This window comes from Mustela erminea, chromosome 12 (genome assembly GCF_009829155.1).
Source record: "Mustela erminea isolate mMusErm1 chromosome 12, mMusErm1.Pri, whole genome shotgun sequence".
Taxonomy (NCBI): Eukaryota; Metazoa; Chordata; class Mammalia; order Carnivora; family Mustelidae; genus Mustela; species Mustela erminea.
In genome coordinates, this window is record NC_045625.1 from 2,631,179 (window position 1) to 2,643,934 (window position 12,756).

Sequence of the window (12,756 nt, forward strand, 5' to 3'; positions counted from 1 at the left end):
CTCCCCCTGGGGACAGCGGTGCTCCCTCTACGGGGCTGCTAAACGAGGCCTGCGGTACAGGGTCTATCTGAAAGCAGGAAAGCCAGGACCACAGTCATTGCTTATAAACGCTTCGACTGAAAACACAAATTCCTCCTCCAACACCACCTGCAGCTCTCGGTTTCCTAACGCAGGGGGCACCCAGACCCCGGGCGCCTGGGACGCGGCCGGCGAGAGAATGCAGGGCGACGCTGGCGCACGCTCAGGCGTCCGTGCACAGGGCAGGCATGAGGCTGCGATCTTCTACAGAGACGTGTGACCCTCCCGGAAAGCCGCAGGACGCCGGCCAAGCACTGGCTGTTGACACTACGGGACCGCCGCGCCCTCTCTTCTTCCCACGCTCCTGTCCGACGGACGGTGCTTACCGCCGGGATGAAGGCCGACTGGGCCCCGGCTGCCCCGCATGCCTGACACTGCGCCGAGCCCACAGGGGTCCGCAGGAGGCAACCAGAGGAGGCCCAGCCCCTCCAGAGTGCCACTGCCTTCTCGCCATGTATGGTCACTTGAGGCCTGGCCTATTTCCACCCCCGCCCCGCACAAAGCCATCGTGGGTGCGGCTCCGGGGGGATTCTGCAGGCCCACGGGCTCCGAAGGCCGGGCTGTCCAGCCTCATCCCTCCTGCCACCCCGATTAGGGGAGGTACATGCACCCTGTGGCTGTCTACTCCCCCACAAAGACCCCCGTGACTCTCCCGTAATGGAGACTCTGGTCCCCGACCAAGCACACGCTCCACGAGCACACCCCCTTCCCTCCCGTCCTTGCGGGGCCCTGTCCACGTCTGACCAAGGTGGTGGCTCTGCTCAGCCCCGGTCCCAGCTGCACGGGCCGTCCACGCTACCGTGCCCCAGGCCCCATGAAGTTCAGCATGGCCATCTTGGCCCCTAACCTGTGGCACTCCCAGGGTCACACAGGATCCCTCACCACCTTCCTCTCAAAGCTTCGGTCCGGGTGCAGGAGCAAGGCCTCAGTGTCCCCAGACCCAACCCAAGGGCAAGTTCAGCCCACTTCTACTGCCTGCCCATCGGTGCCCGCAGCCCAGCCTGGGCGCAAACAGCGAGGGGAAGGCGGCCTCTGCGGTCCCTCCAGGAGCCTGTGCCTTCCCCAGGCGCCCTCGCCTGGCTCTTCCCTGGCCCAGCCCAACCCTCGGCTCTCCGGACACTCCACCCAGAGGAGGAACAGCCGGTGTGGCCCAAGGGAAAGATGCGCAGAAGGCCCCAAGCCGCCCCTGGTCAGCCCACAGCTGGTCCTGACGGCCACACCCCTGGGCCCGCGTGCGCCACTTAACACGAGCTCCTGCTACGGACCGACCGCCTGTCAAACTCGGGGTGTCTGCAGCTGCACCAGAGTCTGAGCCGAGTACATCACAACCAACGACACGACACGGTGGTGCCTTTCACCCCACCAAGTCTCCGACCGCGCTTCGCCTCACGTCGCCCCGCGGGGCCCCAGCCGGGCAGTGGACGCCTGCGCGGGCAGAGGAGAGGACGGTGAGCGGAGCGTCGCAGCCGAGCGTCCCGGGGAGAACCTGGCTAACAGACACGGGGGACCGTCCGTCCGAAAACTGAAAATCCACTGCGCCGCACACCCGTGAGCCGCTTACTTTTCCGTACGTAGGTCCTGCTTCGGTTCAGAAAGAGCGAGGACTGTTTTGTAACGAAACCAACAAAAACGTCCTCTGGAGTAAGAAGGCCAAAGTAAACTCCGGCTCCTGCAAAACCGAAGACCAGAGGGTTTCACCAGCATCACGGCCACGTGACGGCCCTCGGGGACGACGGAAGACAGCAAGGGACGGTCTTGTGCCTTCTTTCTAGAACAAGAGCCGAGTCACAAGGTCGTCTCATGCCTGGCCGCGGGAGCTTCGGTCCACGTCGGCCCGCGGGGGAGCGACGTCACCCCGGAACACCGCCCACACCGTCGGCACACGTGCACTGACCCGCCAGTGGCGTGCTCCAGCAACCCCGACGCCGGCCAGCGGGGCTGAGGTCAGAACCTTGACTCCCTGGGGTTGGCGACGGCCTGGGAGCCCCCAGAGCGCCAGGCGGGCCCCCCAAGGCCGGGGCAAAGTGGCCACTTTCCATGCAGACAGCTGATTAGCAGACGCCGTGGCCACAGCCTCGGGCCTCACAGAGACGCACGGGGCCTGCACTTCCATGGGGAACGGGTTTGACGCTGTCACTACTTCTCTGCAAGGGAAGCAACCCCACGTTTTCATCGCCCAGAAACGTGTTTCCCCGAAGCAGACTTCACAGACCGTGTGCCCATGTGGAGGTTCTCGCTGTGGTTCTCACGACGCTTCTGGGCTCTGTGACTTATTCCCAAGACAAGCGGCTCCGGGGAGATGCGTCCCTTGCGATTTCGAACGTGTAACTCACTCTTTCTACAGCAGCGAGGACCGCTGTCAGGCCAAGAGTGGGGACAGAGTGGGGATCGTCCCTCTCTGCTCACTGTCAAACGAGCACAGATTTGCTCGGGACGGGGGGAAGCCGAGAGCGGGACAGGGACACCGAGACGCTTTTTAGGCCCAGTGCCTGCCCGAGATCACAGGCCACATCCACGGCCCGGGCCTCATGTGCGATGGACGGCAGAGCCCCCAGCGCAAGTCGGCTGGTGACACCGGACCCAGGGTCGGAGCCAGGCGCCCCGAGCTGCCCAGAGAAGAGGCCACCCCGGCGCGTCCTACTTCTTGGCCAGAGTCAGTGGGGCACAAGCAGCCACGGAGCCGTGTCCCTCCCGTGCGTGACGCAGTCCGACAGAAACATGATCGAAGTCAAAGCCAGTCCGCAAACGTCGGCATCCGTCATCAAAGGTGACCCAAGCTCATCTGAACCCAAGTTCCTTCCAAAAGGAAAGTTTCTTTAGGTGAGTACTTGCCCCTTCAGAGCACGACCACAGACACAGGCAGAGGTACACGCGAGGAGTGACTTCAGAACGCTTCTATTCGCGCCTCTGCCTCTCCAAGAGCAGGCCTGGGGCCTGGAACACCTGCCCAGACCCGGCTCTGAGGCGGCGCCCGGAGGACGCGGCGGGGAAGGCCCCACGGGCAGATGGGCCACCTGTGCGCGTGCCCACATCCCTATCTATGACACTGGTGCACGCGTGTGTGTGGACACGAGAGCAAGGTCAACGGAGGACCGGCTCGCTCGAGTGTCCTCCATCTTCGAACAGCGACCCTCGGGGCTCCTGGCGCTCCCAGTCCAGACCAGTCGTCCGGGTGCCACTTCCTCCACAGGTTGAACTCCGCGGCTGGACAAGCACAGCCCGACTGTCCCGTCAGCATTCCAGCAGGCAACGAGATGGCTGCCTTTCCGTCCTATGAGATTTGCGACACAACACAAACACCACGGGGGCGTTGGAAAACGTGCACTGTTTATAAAGCTGTAAGGCCATCCTACAGAACTGAAAAATGTTTGCCACGTCAAGCCAGAAGGGACTAAAATTTCAACCACGAGGCACACTTGGGGGGCTCAATAGGTTAAGCCTCTGCCTTCGGCTCAGGTCAGGATCTCAGAGTCCTGGGACCGAGCCCCGCATCGGGCTCTCTGCTCAGTGGGGAACCTGCTTCCCCCGTCTCCCTGCCTGCCTCTCTGCCTGCTTGTGATCTCTATCAAATAACTAAATTTTTTAAAAAAAAAGAAATAAATAAAATCTCAACCACGAAATGCATCCCATGGGTCTGAAATTTGCCATAATAAAAAAGCTGGCTCTACAATCGATACACCAAACGCTTCTACTGGCCATTTCAGCACCGGCCTGACGACAGGACATAAGAAACGTCAGCTGCTGGGGGCATCTGGGGGCTCCGCCGGCGAGGCAGCTGCCTTGGGCTCGGGTTCTGGCCCAGGGTCCTGGGATCGGGCCCGCATCACGCTCCCTGCTCAGCGGAGAGTCGCTTCTCCCTCTGCTGCTGCTCCCCCTGCTTGTGCACTCACACCGTCTCTCTCAAATAAATAAAATCCTAAAAAAAAAAACAATTTTTTTTAAAAAGCATCAGACTCTAAGGTAGGGCCTGTTGACATAATAGACAGTAAGAAGACGGTACAGGACAACGTCCAAGTACTCCACAGGCCGACTAATCCCATCAAGAAAACCCAGGATTTGGGGCGCCTGGGTGGCTCAGTGGGTTAAAGCCTCTGCCTTTGGCTCAGGTCATGATCCCAGGGTCCTGGGATTGAACCCCACATCGGGCTCTCTGCTTGCCAGGGAACCTGTTTCCTCCTCTCTCTCTCCTGCCTCTCTGCCTACTCGTGATCTCTGTCAAACAAATAAATAACACTCTTTAAAAAAAAAAAAAAGAAAAGGCAACCCAGGATTTCCCCGGAGGTCTGGCAGGAGCGTCCCTTCCCCGCTCTCTGCCAGCAGCTCCGAGTCCTCCTTAACAACCATCACGCCCCCTCACTCCACCAGGACCCCGGCGAGTCGGCCGAGAAGCGGCCACCCGTTGGGACTCCACGAAGGCCGGTGGCTAGTCAAAAAGCCTCCCTGCTCCCCACAAGAGGACGTGACTCTCTGGGAGTGGAGTGTTTCTGACGTAAAAACCACCAGGAGCTCCTCTGAGCAAGGAGCAGAGACGCGGACCGGCGGAAGGACCCACAGCAACCGCACACAGGTGTGACTAACAGAAAGCAAATTAATTACTTTATTACATCTTAGTGATCTCTTAAAATAAATAGAACAGTAGGAGATCAATCGTACAAGGAGAAACAAAGCCCACGAGTGAAACGCACGGGGACAAGAAGTCCACTGCAGACCCCTTCGCACTCCGCTTCCAGAATCCCGCAGCCCCACGACGCGCTCCCAGGCTCCCAGGACGGAGCCGCGGCTAACACAGGACGTACGAACCTGGGGTCTTCGGAGGGCGGAGGGCGCCGACGGGAGGCGGCGGGAAGAAGGCTCACAGTTCCTTCCCGTGTTCTGTAGCCGGTTCCCTCCTTCCCCAGGTACAGAACTCACTTACCTTCCATCCTTCTGCAAATTAGGGAGCAGGGACAAGGGTCTGACTTTTCCCATTGATCCGAAGGGTTTTCTGCAGTTCCAGATAGATTCAAGTAATACTCCCAAGAAAACATGTGCAAAACTAACACGCGCGACTCCAGAATGTTCCGGCACTTGGCTCGGATCAAGGCTCAGAGCAGCTGGTCAGTCACACAGCGTCAGCAGGACTGCAGCTGCGTGAAGGCCGGGGGGCCGGGTGCACCTGTCTCCCGGGAGCCTGCGGTCAGGAGAGGCGCGGACGACCATCTGCGCCAACACGGACAGAATCCAAAGCCGTCTCGCTTGCTTGGAGTTCCAAGATAACTGCAAACAACCACTGACATTGTTTGTAAATATGCAACAGCACAGAACGGCCAGTCTGAACGGAGCCCCGCACAGTCCTCTCAGGGCGTGCTGCCCTGCAGAAGCCAGACTCGGGTGGACAAGTCGGGACATCGCAACGCCACTGCGGGACCCGTCAGCCTAAGTGCATCAGCTCTCGAGAGAAACATGCTCAGAGTGGAAAATATTCTACGTTACCAAAATCTGTCTTTATTAAAGTGAACAAATCGTTAGAGAACTACCCAAAACGCCACGAGCGCGGGCTGGCATCTGCTCGGCTTGCGCATCTGCAGTCAGGCAGCCGCCGGCCGGCGGAACCGCTCGCCACCGCGCGATCGCGTGCCAGCAAGCAGCGTCGCCACGTCTGTAAACGTCATCCTAGCAGAAGACAGACTTTGCAGATTTTCAGTGCTTTTAGTGAACTGGTATTTTCAGTAAACGTTTTCTGAGCAGCAAAGAACAAGAATTTTTTTCAGAAATCTTAGAACTGGATATAAACATTGGCAGTAGACACAATCAATAAATATCATACAATTTCTCAAATGAACAAGATTCCCCCAATTCAAATCCCTTTCCTAAACACATTCAAACCCCGACCCGAGACCGAGCCTCGGCCCGCCATCTCCTGGGATTCCAGCACGAGGGGTGTGAGGTCACGTGGGGGGGGGGGGCAGGAGGTGAGATAGCGAAGGTCACTTTCCATTCACACCGAAGGAGAACTTCAAGTAAAGGGATCCACAGCCTGGAGACCTCACGACACGCGTACCCCTTGTCTGACCCTCCCTGGTCAGCAGCGGCCGCGGCCTCCACGAGCCACTCAGCGGGGTGCCCCGTCCTCCGCCTGGCGTCCTGTGCGTGCGCTGGGAGCCAAGGGACGGTTTTCTGTGGTTTCACTGGAAGCCTCTCTGGAAAGGGTCTGTGACTACGCACACTTCGTACCCAAACAGATGAAAATAATAAATATCGATCCTGTCCACACACCCTTCGGACCCGCCCGCCGGCGCCGCTGTCATTTACGAGTCTGGGTCTTCTTTGGCACCGCGGGCCGCTTGGGCTGCCACAAGTGGTTATGAATAGTGAGAGCGTCCACGCTGACGGACATGGTTTTGGCTGGGATCAGGTTAAACTGTTTTCGGTCTGAGCTGTATTTATACAGCTTGTCGATCATTTTCTTGGTGATGCTCTTCGGGCCCGTGCCGGTCAGCTTGTAGATCTCCTCGGTGTCGGGATAGTAGCAGTAAAGCGCTCGGAACTGGCAGCCGGCGTCCCGGAACAGGATGATGTAGTGATTGGCGTCGCACTTCTCCAGCTCCTGCGTGGAGGGAGGAAAGGGAGAGGTGAGGGCTGGAGAGTCGCTCCTCCCGCCCGCGGCACCGCCCACCCACACCCAGCCGAGGTGCTCCCACTCGCACAGCGGAGGAGCAGCACCTGCCCCTGAGACTTGACTCGGGTGGTCCACGTGTGTGAGAAAAAATGCTTTTGAAATGGAGTGAACGATCACACACGCCCTCACGAGCCACCAGAGAACCGCAGATCGAAACCCACACTGGGACAGCGCTCGTGCCCACGGGGAGGGCCACCACCCAACAGAAAGGCGACGGCGAGTGCCGGCGCCGGTGTGCAGAGACCGGAGCCTCCAGCGCGGCCGGAGGGAGCGGAACCAGCTGGGCGGCTGCTCGGAACGTTAAGCACAGAGTCACCCCCGTGGCTCGGCGGCTCTTGTCTAAGCTTCCACACAGAACCCCCGACGTGAATGCTTGCGGCGGCATTCGTCACCACCGTGACAGAAGCAGAAAGCCAGATGCCCTTCAGCGGGAGAGCAGATCAACACACCGGGGCAGAACTGCATAAGGGAGTCGGATCTGGCCACGAAAGGGAGAGCGCCCCTGCCACAGGCTCGACAGGGATGGGACACACCCGTGACGCGGTCGGGGAGCACACAGCCCCAAAAGGCCACCTGGTGCAGGACCTCCTTCGTGGGACATGGCCAGGGGAGGCCCCTCCGGAGACAGCAGGTTGGTGGGAGCCAGGGCGCATGGGGAGTGTGGCTCGAGGGACAGACTTTCCTCCTACACCCGAGCTACAGACGACAGCCATACCGGTCTGCAAACAGATGGAAAACCGCCAAGTCTACCAGGGACGTGCCCCCAAAGGAGCCCGAAGCAAGCCAGTGTGGGTACTGGTCACTGTGTCCGCTGCACACCGCTTTGACCTCCAGGTTTTTGTGTTAAAGCCCAAGCTGAACCACCTAACCCAGCACCCCTCCCCACCAGGGGTCCCCGAGCCCAGTGCCCTCCCACAGCCGCGGCCGGGCTCTGCCCTCACCCACCCAGCCCAGCGTGCCACGGGCTGCTCCCGAGGCTGGGGAGGGGCGTTCCTAACAGACTGCCCACAGAAGCAGACAGGGACCCGGCCGCCCTCCATGAAGCCAGGAATTTAAAAGATTTGTAAAAATGTAAAGCAGAGCCACTCTTCTGTTTCTGCTTTAGAAACCACACTTGTTTTTCACAAATACATACTAGCTTCGTAAGAATGTAACAGGCTTGGGGTGCCTGGGTGGCTCAGTGGGTTAAGGCTCTGCTTTTGGCTCAGGTCATGATCTCAGGGTCCTGGGATCGAGCCCCGCATCGGGCTCTCTGCTCAGCAAGGAGTCTGCTTCCCCCTCTCTCTCTGTCTCTGCCTCTCTGCCTACTTGTGATGTCAAATAAATAAACAAAATCTTAAAAAAAAAAAAAAGAATAACAGGCTTGTCATTTACTCAAATTAACTCACACACAAATATATATTTTCAAAGATCAAGTGGGGAAACCCAGATCCGTAAGTATAAACAATACTGACTTCAATGAACTAAAAAGTGCGTTTAAACACAGAGCGAGATGCAAAGCAGCAGCGGCTCCAGACACAGGCCCCCCACGCACCCCATGCTCTGGCCCGTCCCAGCCACCGCCCTCCTTCCGCACCCCTGCTTCCACGCTCGCGCCCCCTCTTCGGCCCCCGGCCCGCGTCTGCACCCTCCCTGCCCACAGCTGCATGCACCGCTTCGCCGAGAGCCGAGCGGGGGTCCCGCGCCGACAGCCGCCCTGTGGGAGCTGCCCCATCCATGCCCACCGGCCTCCCCTGACCCCCTCTGCCCCCTGGTGCCCACACAGGCTGCTCCCAGCTGCCAGCGGACCCAACCCCTGGCTCCCGCCCCGCTGTCCCCTCCACTCACAGGCAACTCATCGCTTCCTCTTGTACGGCACAGGCCGAGCGCAGCCACCACCTGCTGCTGTCAACGGTACTGTGGGCACGGAGCCACGCCCACTCGGTCACACAGGGTCTGCGGCCATTTCCACGCCACAGCACCAGCGCAGACACCGCGTCCTCTCCAGCCTCTCCCAGAAGCAGCCCGCGAGCTCCTCTATCAGGGCCTGCCTCACACCCCAGAACGTCAACCTCACAGCCCGGACCTTTGGGTCTGCCCCCTGACTGATCCCCCGGATCGAGACCTGCGTGAGGACACCGAGGGAGAGGCGTCCCCACCATGCGTGGGGCACAGGGCGTCGCTCGCCCCGGCCCCGAGAGCCAGTCAGGCTAAGGGCGTGCGAGCCTGACCTCGACCCTCCACTTCCGACTGCCGATCAACTTCTCGGAGACCGCCGTCAGCTTCCCTTAAAATGGCGGACGCCAACACCATCCCGCGGCAGCTGTGATCACGGTGGCCAACATGAAGGTGGCATCCGGCACCACGGAGTCCAACAGCAAGCACTTCACGCCAAGCTTCATCTCTCCAGGGAGTTGAGCGTTCCCCTTCACCCCTCAGGACACCCTGCAAGTTCCTCCTGTCTCCCGCCGACGCGGCCTCGGCCACAGGCACCAGAGTGCAGAAACCCGGTCCCCTCCGCCCCCTGCAGTCACCCTGCCCTCAGCTAACCGGCCGAGGCTATTAGCTCCTGCCACTCACTCCGCACGGGAGGGCCCTGCCCTAGACTCCAGCTCTGTCCCCAGGGCAACAGCCTTGAGTCTGGCCCGTCTGCAGCCCACTCTTCCTCAAGCCATCCCCACCCCCGCACAGCAGAGCACCGTGCACACGGCTCTCGTGTGCCCGTGCTCGCCCACCCGGCACTGCCAGTGGGGCCCAGGCGACTCGGCGGCAAAGCCACAGCGGGAAAGCACCCGCACACTGAGCGACCAGGTTCTGTTTTAAGAAAAGCTCTTCATTCACTAACACCCTTCCCTCTACGCAGACTCCGTGGTGAGTGACAACGCGTGCCAACGGTGCCTCACTTAAAAAGAACAAGCGGCTGACATTGGATACTTGCCTCTAATATTGAATTCTTGTGAGGTTCATTCACTTTTCCAGCCAGACAACAGTGAGAGATAGCGTTGTGTATGATCGGTTTGTTTGACTTGCTACTGGGCTCCTTAAAGAGCTTGGGACCTGTGAAAACAGGCGAGGGGCACAAAGTTACACTCTAAGAAACGCACACATGCACAAGAAAACCCCGAGTTCCCCAAGCAGCAACCAGGCTGGGTCAGCAAGGTCTATGTTTTTGAAAACGGAAAGCAACACCCACTTCAAATCTGCTGGAAAAAACCGTTCTGCGTTACGATCTTTAAATAAACTAAAAATCAAGGTGGTGGTAGTCCCTTTCTGGTTTCACTTGCTTTCATATGTAAAAGAACCAAGAAATAGTCTCAAGGTCTAAGTCTCCCTAGTGCCAAGACAACACAACTCCGCATGGGGGGCCACAGGGACAGAAAGGCACGTTGCGGGCCACAGACAGGCAGGGCCTGCCTAACACCCGCCCCCAGCGGCAGGGACGCGCCCGTGACCTCCCCTTACCTGTGTACTCGGCCACGGACACGAGAGAGGACGCTGCAGACGCCGTCTCCCAGTCTCTATCTGTGCTCCGGCTGGGGTTACGGCTCAGTGTGGGCAAGGCTTCCAGGGACTCGACTCTGAAGCAGAGGGGTGGCGGGGGCAGGGGAGGGACGGTCACAGGCATCCCCTCTTGCCCAGCCCACACCATCCGGGCAGGAAGGAACGCCCACCGTGGAGGAGTCGGACAGCGACCCCACCCGCTCCGCCCCCCAAGCACGACTACAAACTCGGGGCAGAACACAAGGGGCCCAACACAGTGACTAGAATAGACGCCCTGGAGGGACGTTGCCCTCCATCAGACGCCTGCCTGAGGCGGGACCCTGACAGAGCACGAAAGCAGCACCGAGACTCTGCTGGCTCGGGAAGCTTCCAGACTCACTTTGGGAGATCTGCACTGCTGACACATGAGAGACAGACCCCGGGAGGGAGCAGAGTGGACGGAGTCCAGAAGCCCAGGTCTCGACCCCTCCCCGACACCAGGCAGGCCTAATTATATCCCTCGGGGCAGTCCCCACAGAGCCCAGCAGAAGCCAACAGTGGCAAAGCAGCACGTGGCTTCCCCAAGGGGGCCGGCCAGCCCAGGTGATGCAGCGGCAGAACCAAACCCCAGCCAGGATCCAGAGTCCCTGACGTGGGCCCTGTGCAGGGCCCTGGTGACAGGAAGCCACCAGCCACGTGATGAAGAGGACCACGTGGCCACAGCCCCAAGAGGACACGCACAGTAAAGGATGGAAAACATGTGGGGCCAACGACACACGTGCAGAAGGCACAAGATCATCGGTGGTGGTACCAGCAAGGCCCCCCGTGCATCCCCCGTTACTGCAGAGTCCCAAGGGAAGCTGTCCCACGCCACAGAAACCCAGCCTCACGCAGGCCGAGCACTCGCCTGCCGGCGGCGTCAACCAGCAGCAGCCAGCAGACCCGTAGGCTGAACCCAGCAAGGGGCAGTCACCATGGGAGCCACGTCCAGGGGATGTTGGGCAGAGGGCAGAGGGCCGATCCTGATTGGGGTCCTAAGCCCTCAACGCCACCACGGGACGGCTAGTGACAGCGGAGCACACGCCGGAGGCCCCAGCGAGGCGCTGCTGGGAACCGTGGTACTCAGGGACACGGCCGGGCTCACAGGGAAGAGGCAGCCCCGCACGGAGGCTCCAGCGCCACGGCTCTGACATAGCCTGCGGGGTGGGGCGGACAGGCGTCCCCGGGAAATCACCCCAGAATCACAGCCCACGACCCCCCATGTCCACCCCACAGGCCCCCTTACCGCTGGGAAGGCGTGCCCCCCGAGTGCACGCTCTCGGGCTCGGTGGTCGCCGCGGAGGCCAGGGACAGGCTAGAGCCCGACTGGGCCCGGCTCAGGTGGTCGGCTGGTGGGAGAGGAAAGCTGCCGCCAGGCCCGCCGCGGCACCCCCCGCCACCACCGCACGAGGCCGCCCCGCACGCCCTGCCTGCTTACGGGTCGAGGAGCACTTGGTCGCCGCATCGCCGCACGACTCCTCACGGTGGACGGACTTGGGCCGCGGCTTCTTGGGCTTGGCTTTGGGCTTGCCCAGCCCCTGCTCCTCTAAAATCTGCTGCTGCTTCCGGCGCAGGTACTCCTGCTTGATGAGCTCCCGCCGCGCCTTCTCCTCCTCCTTTCGGACCCGGTCTTCCTCTGCTTTCCGCCTACGGGACCCGCGCCCGCTCACACGCGCCCCCGGGGCTCACAGGGCCGGCGGCCTCCGCGCTCCCCGCCCCGCACCAGCCCCACCTGCGCCTCTGCACACCCGACGCCCCCACCCAGAGGCACCCCCGGACGAGCACCCGCAGCCCGGACGGTCACACACGTCAAGGGGGACCGGCCCTAAGGGCGTAAAGCAGAGCCCGGCCTGGCCCCGTGGGGGCGGGATGGGGACGGGCTGGGGGAGGGAGGCCCAAGCAGGGGTGCAGGGGGGGGGCTCACCGGGCCTCGTCCCTGCGGAGCTCCACCTCCGCCTCCAGCTGCTGCTTCCTCGCGCGCGCCTCCTCGGCCTTGCGCTGCTGCTTCAGGAGGAAGGCCGCCCGCTTCTTGGCCAGCTCGTCCTCCGCCTTCTGCTCGTCCTGCAAGCAGGCCGCTCGCGTCACCCGCGGGACACAGCCCCCGCAGCGGACGTGCGCCGACAGTGGGTCCCGGCACGGCCGCACACGCCCCGGACGCCCTCACCGAGGATCGGGCCGGCCTCGCAGAGACGAGGACACTCGGGAACAACTAGGCCGCCCTGAGAACAGCCCCAGCCGTCACCTTCCCATTGGGCCCTGTCTGCCTCGCTTTCCACACAGGAGCTGACCCCGGGACTGACCGCCATTCGCTGACACGTTCCAAGCGTCAGGCACCACACACGGCCTGGCTGCCGGTCAGAGGAGACGCACCCCTGTGCCCGTGGGAGAAGTCCTGGGAAACAGCGGGGAAGCTCCCACGACCCGCCTCCCTTTCCACCTAAGGACACACTCAAGGACAGACACCGAGCCCGACAGGAAGCTTCCGCGGAGCTCCCGCTGCTCTCCCGGCCCGGCCCCCACAG

The 12,756-nt window shown here is 61.3% G+C and overlaps 1 protein-coding gene across 2 annotated transcripts in view; it reads right to left on the bottom strand.

Annotated features, from left to right (window-relative positions):
* Positions 1–4,661: 4,661 nt before the first annotated feature.
* CAMSAP1 (calmodulin regulated spectrin associated protein 1) overlaps positions 4,662–12,756 on the bottom strand; it is a 58,263-nt gene continuing 50,168 nt past the window's right edge. For both annotated transcript variants that reach the window (XM_032306286.1, XM_032306285.1), the window contains 6 exons: positions 12,159–12,295; positions 11,673–11,881; positions 11,481–11,583; positions 10,178–10,293; positions 9,654–9,772; positions 4,662–6,664 (listed from right to left, as the gene is read on the bottom strand). In XM_032306286.1, coding sequence (XP_032162177.1) covers positions 6,362–6,664; positions 9,654–9,772; positions 10,178–10,293; positions 11,481–11,583; positions 11,673–11,881; positions 12,159–12,295 — 987 coding nt within the window. In that variant the 3' untranslated portion in view covers positions 4,662–6,361. The remainder of the gene's footprint in view (positions 6,665–9,653; positions 9,773–10,177; positions 10,294–11,480; positions 11,584–11,672; positions 11,882–12,158; positions 12,296–12,756) is intronic.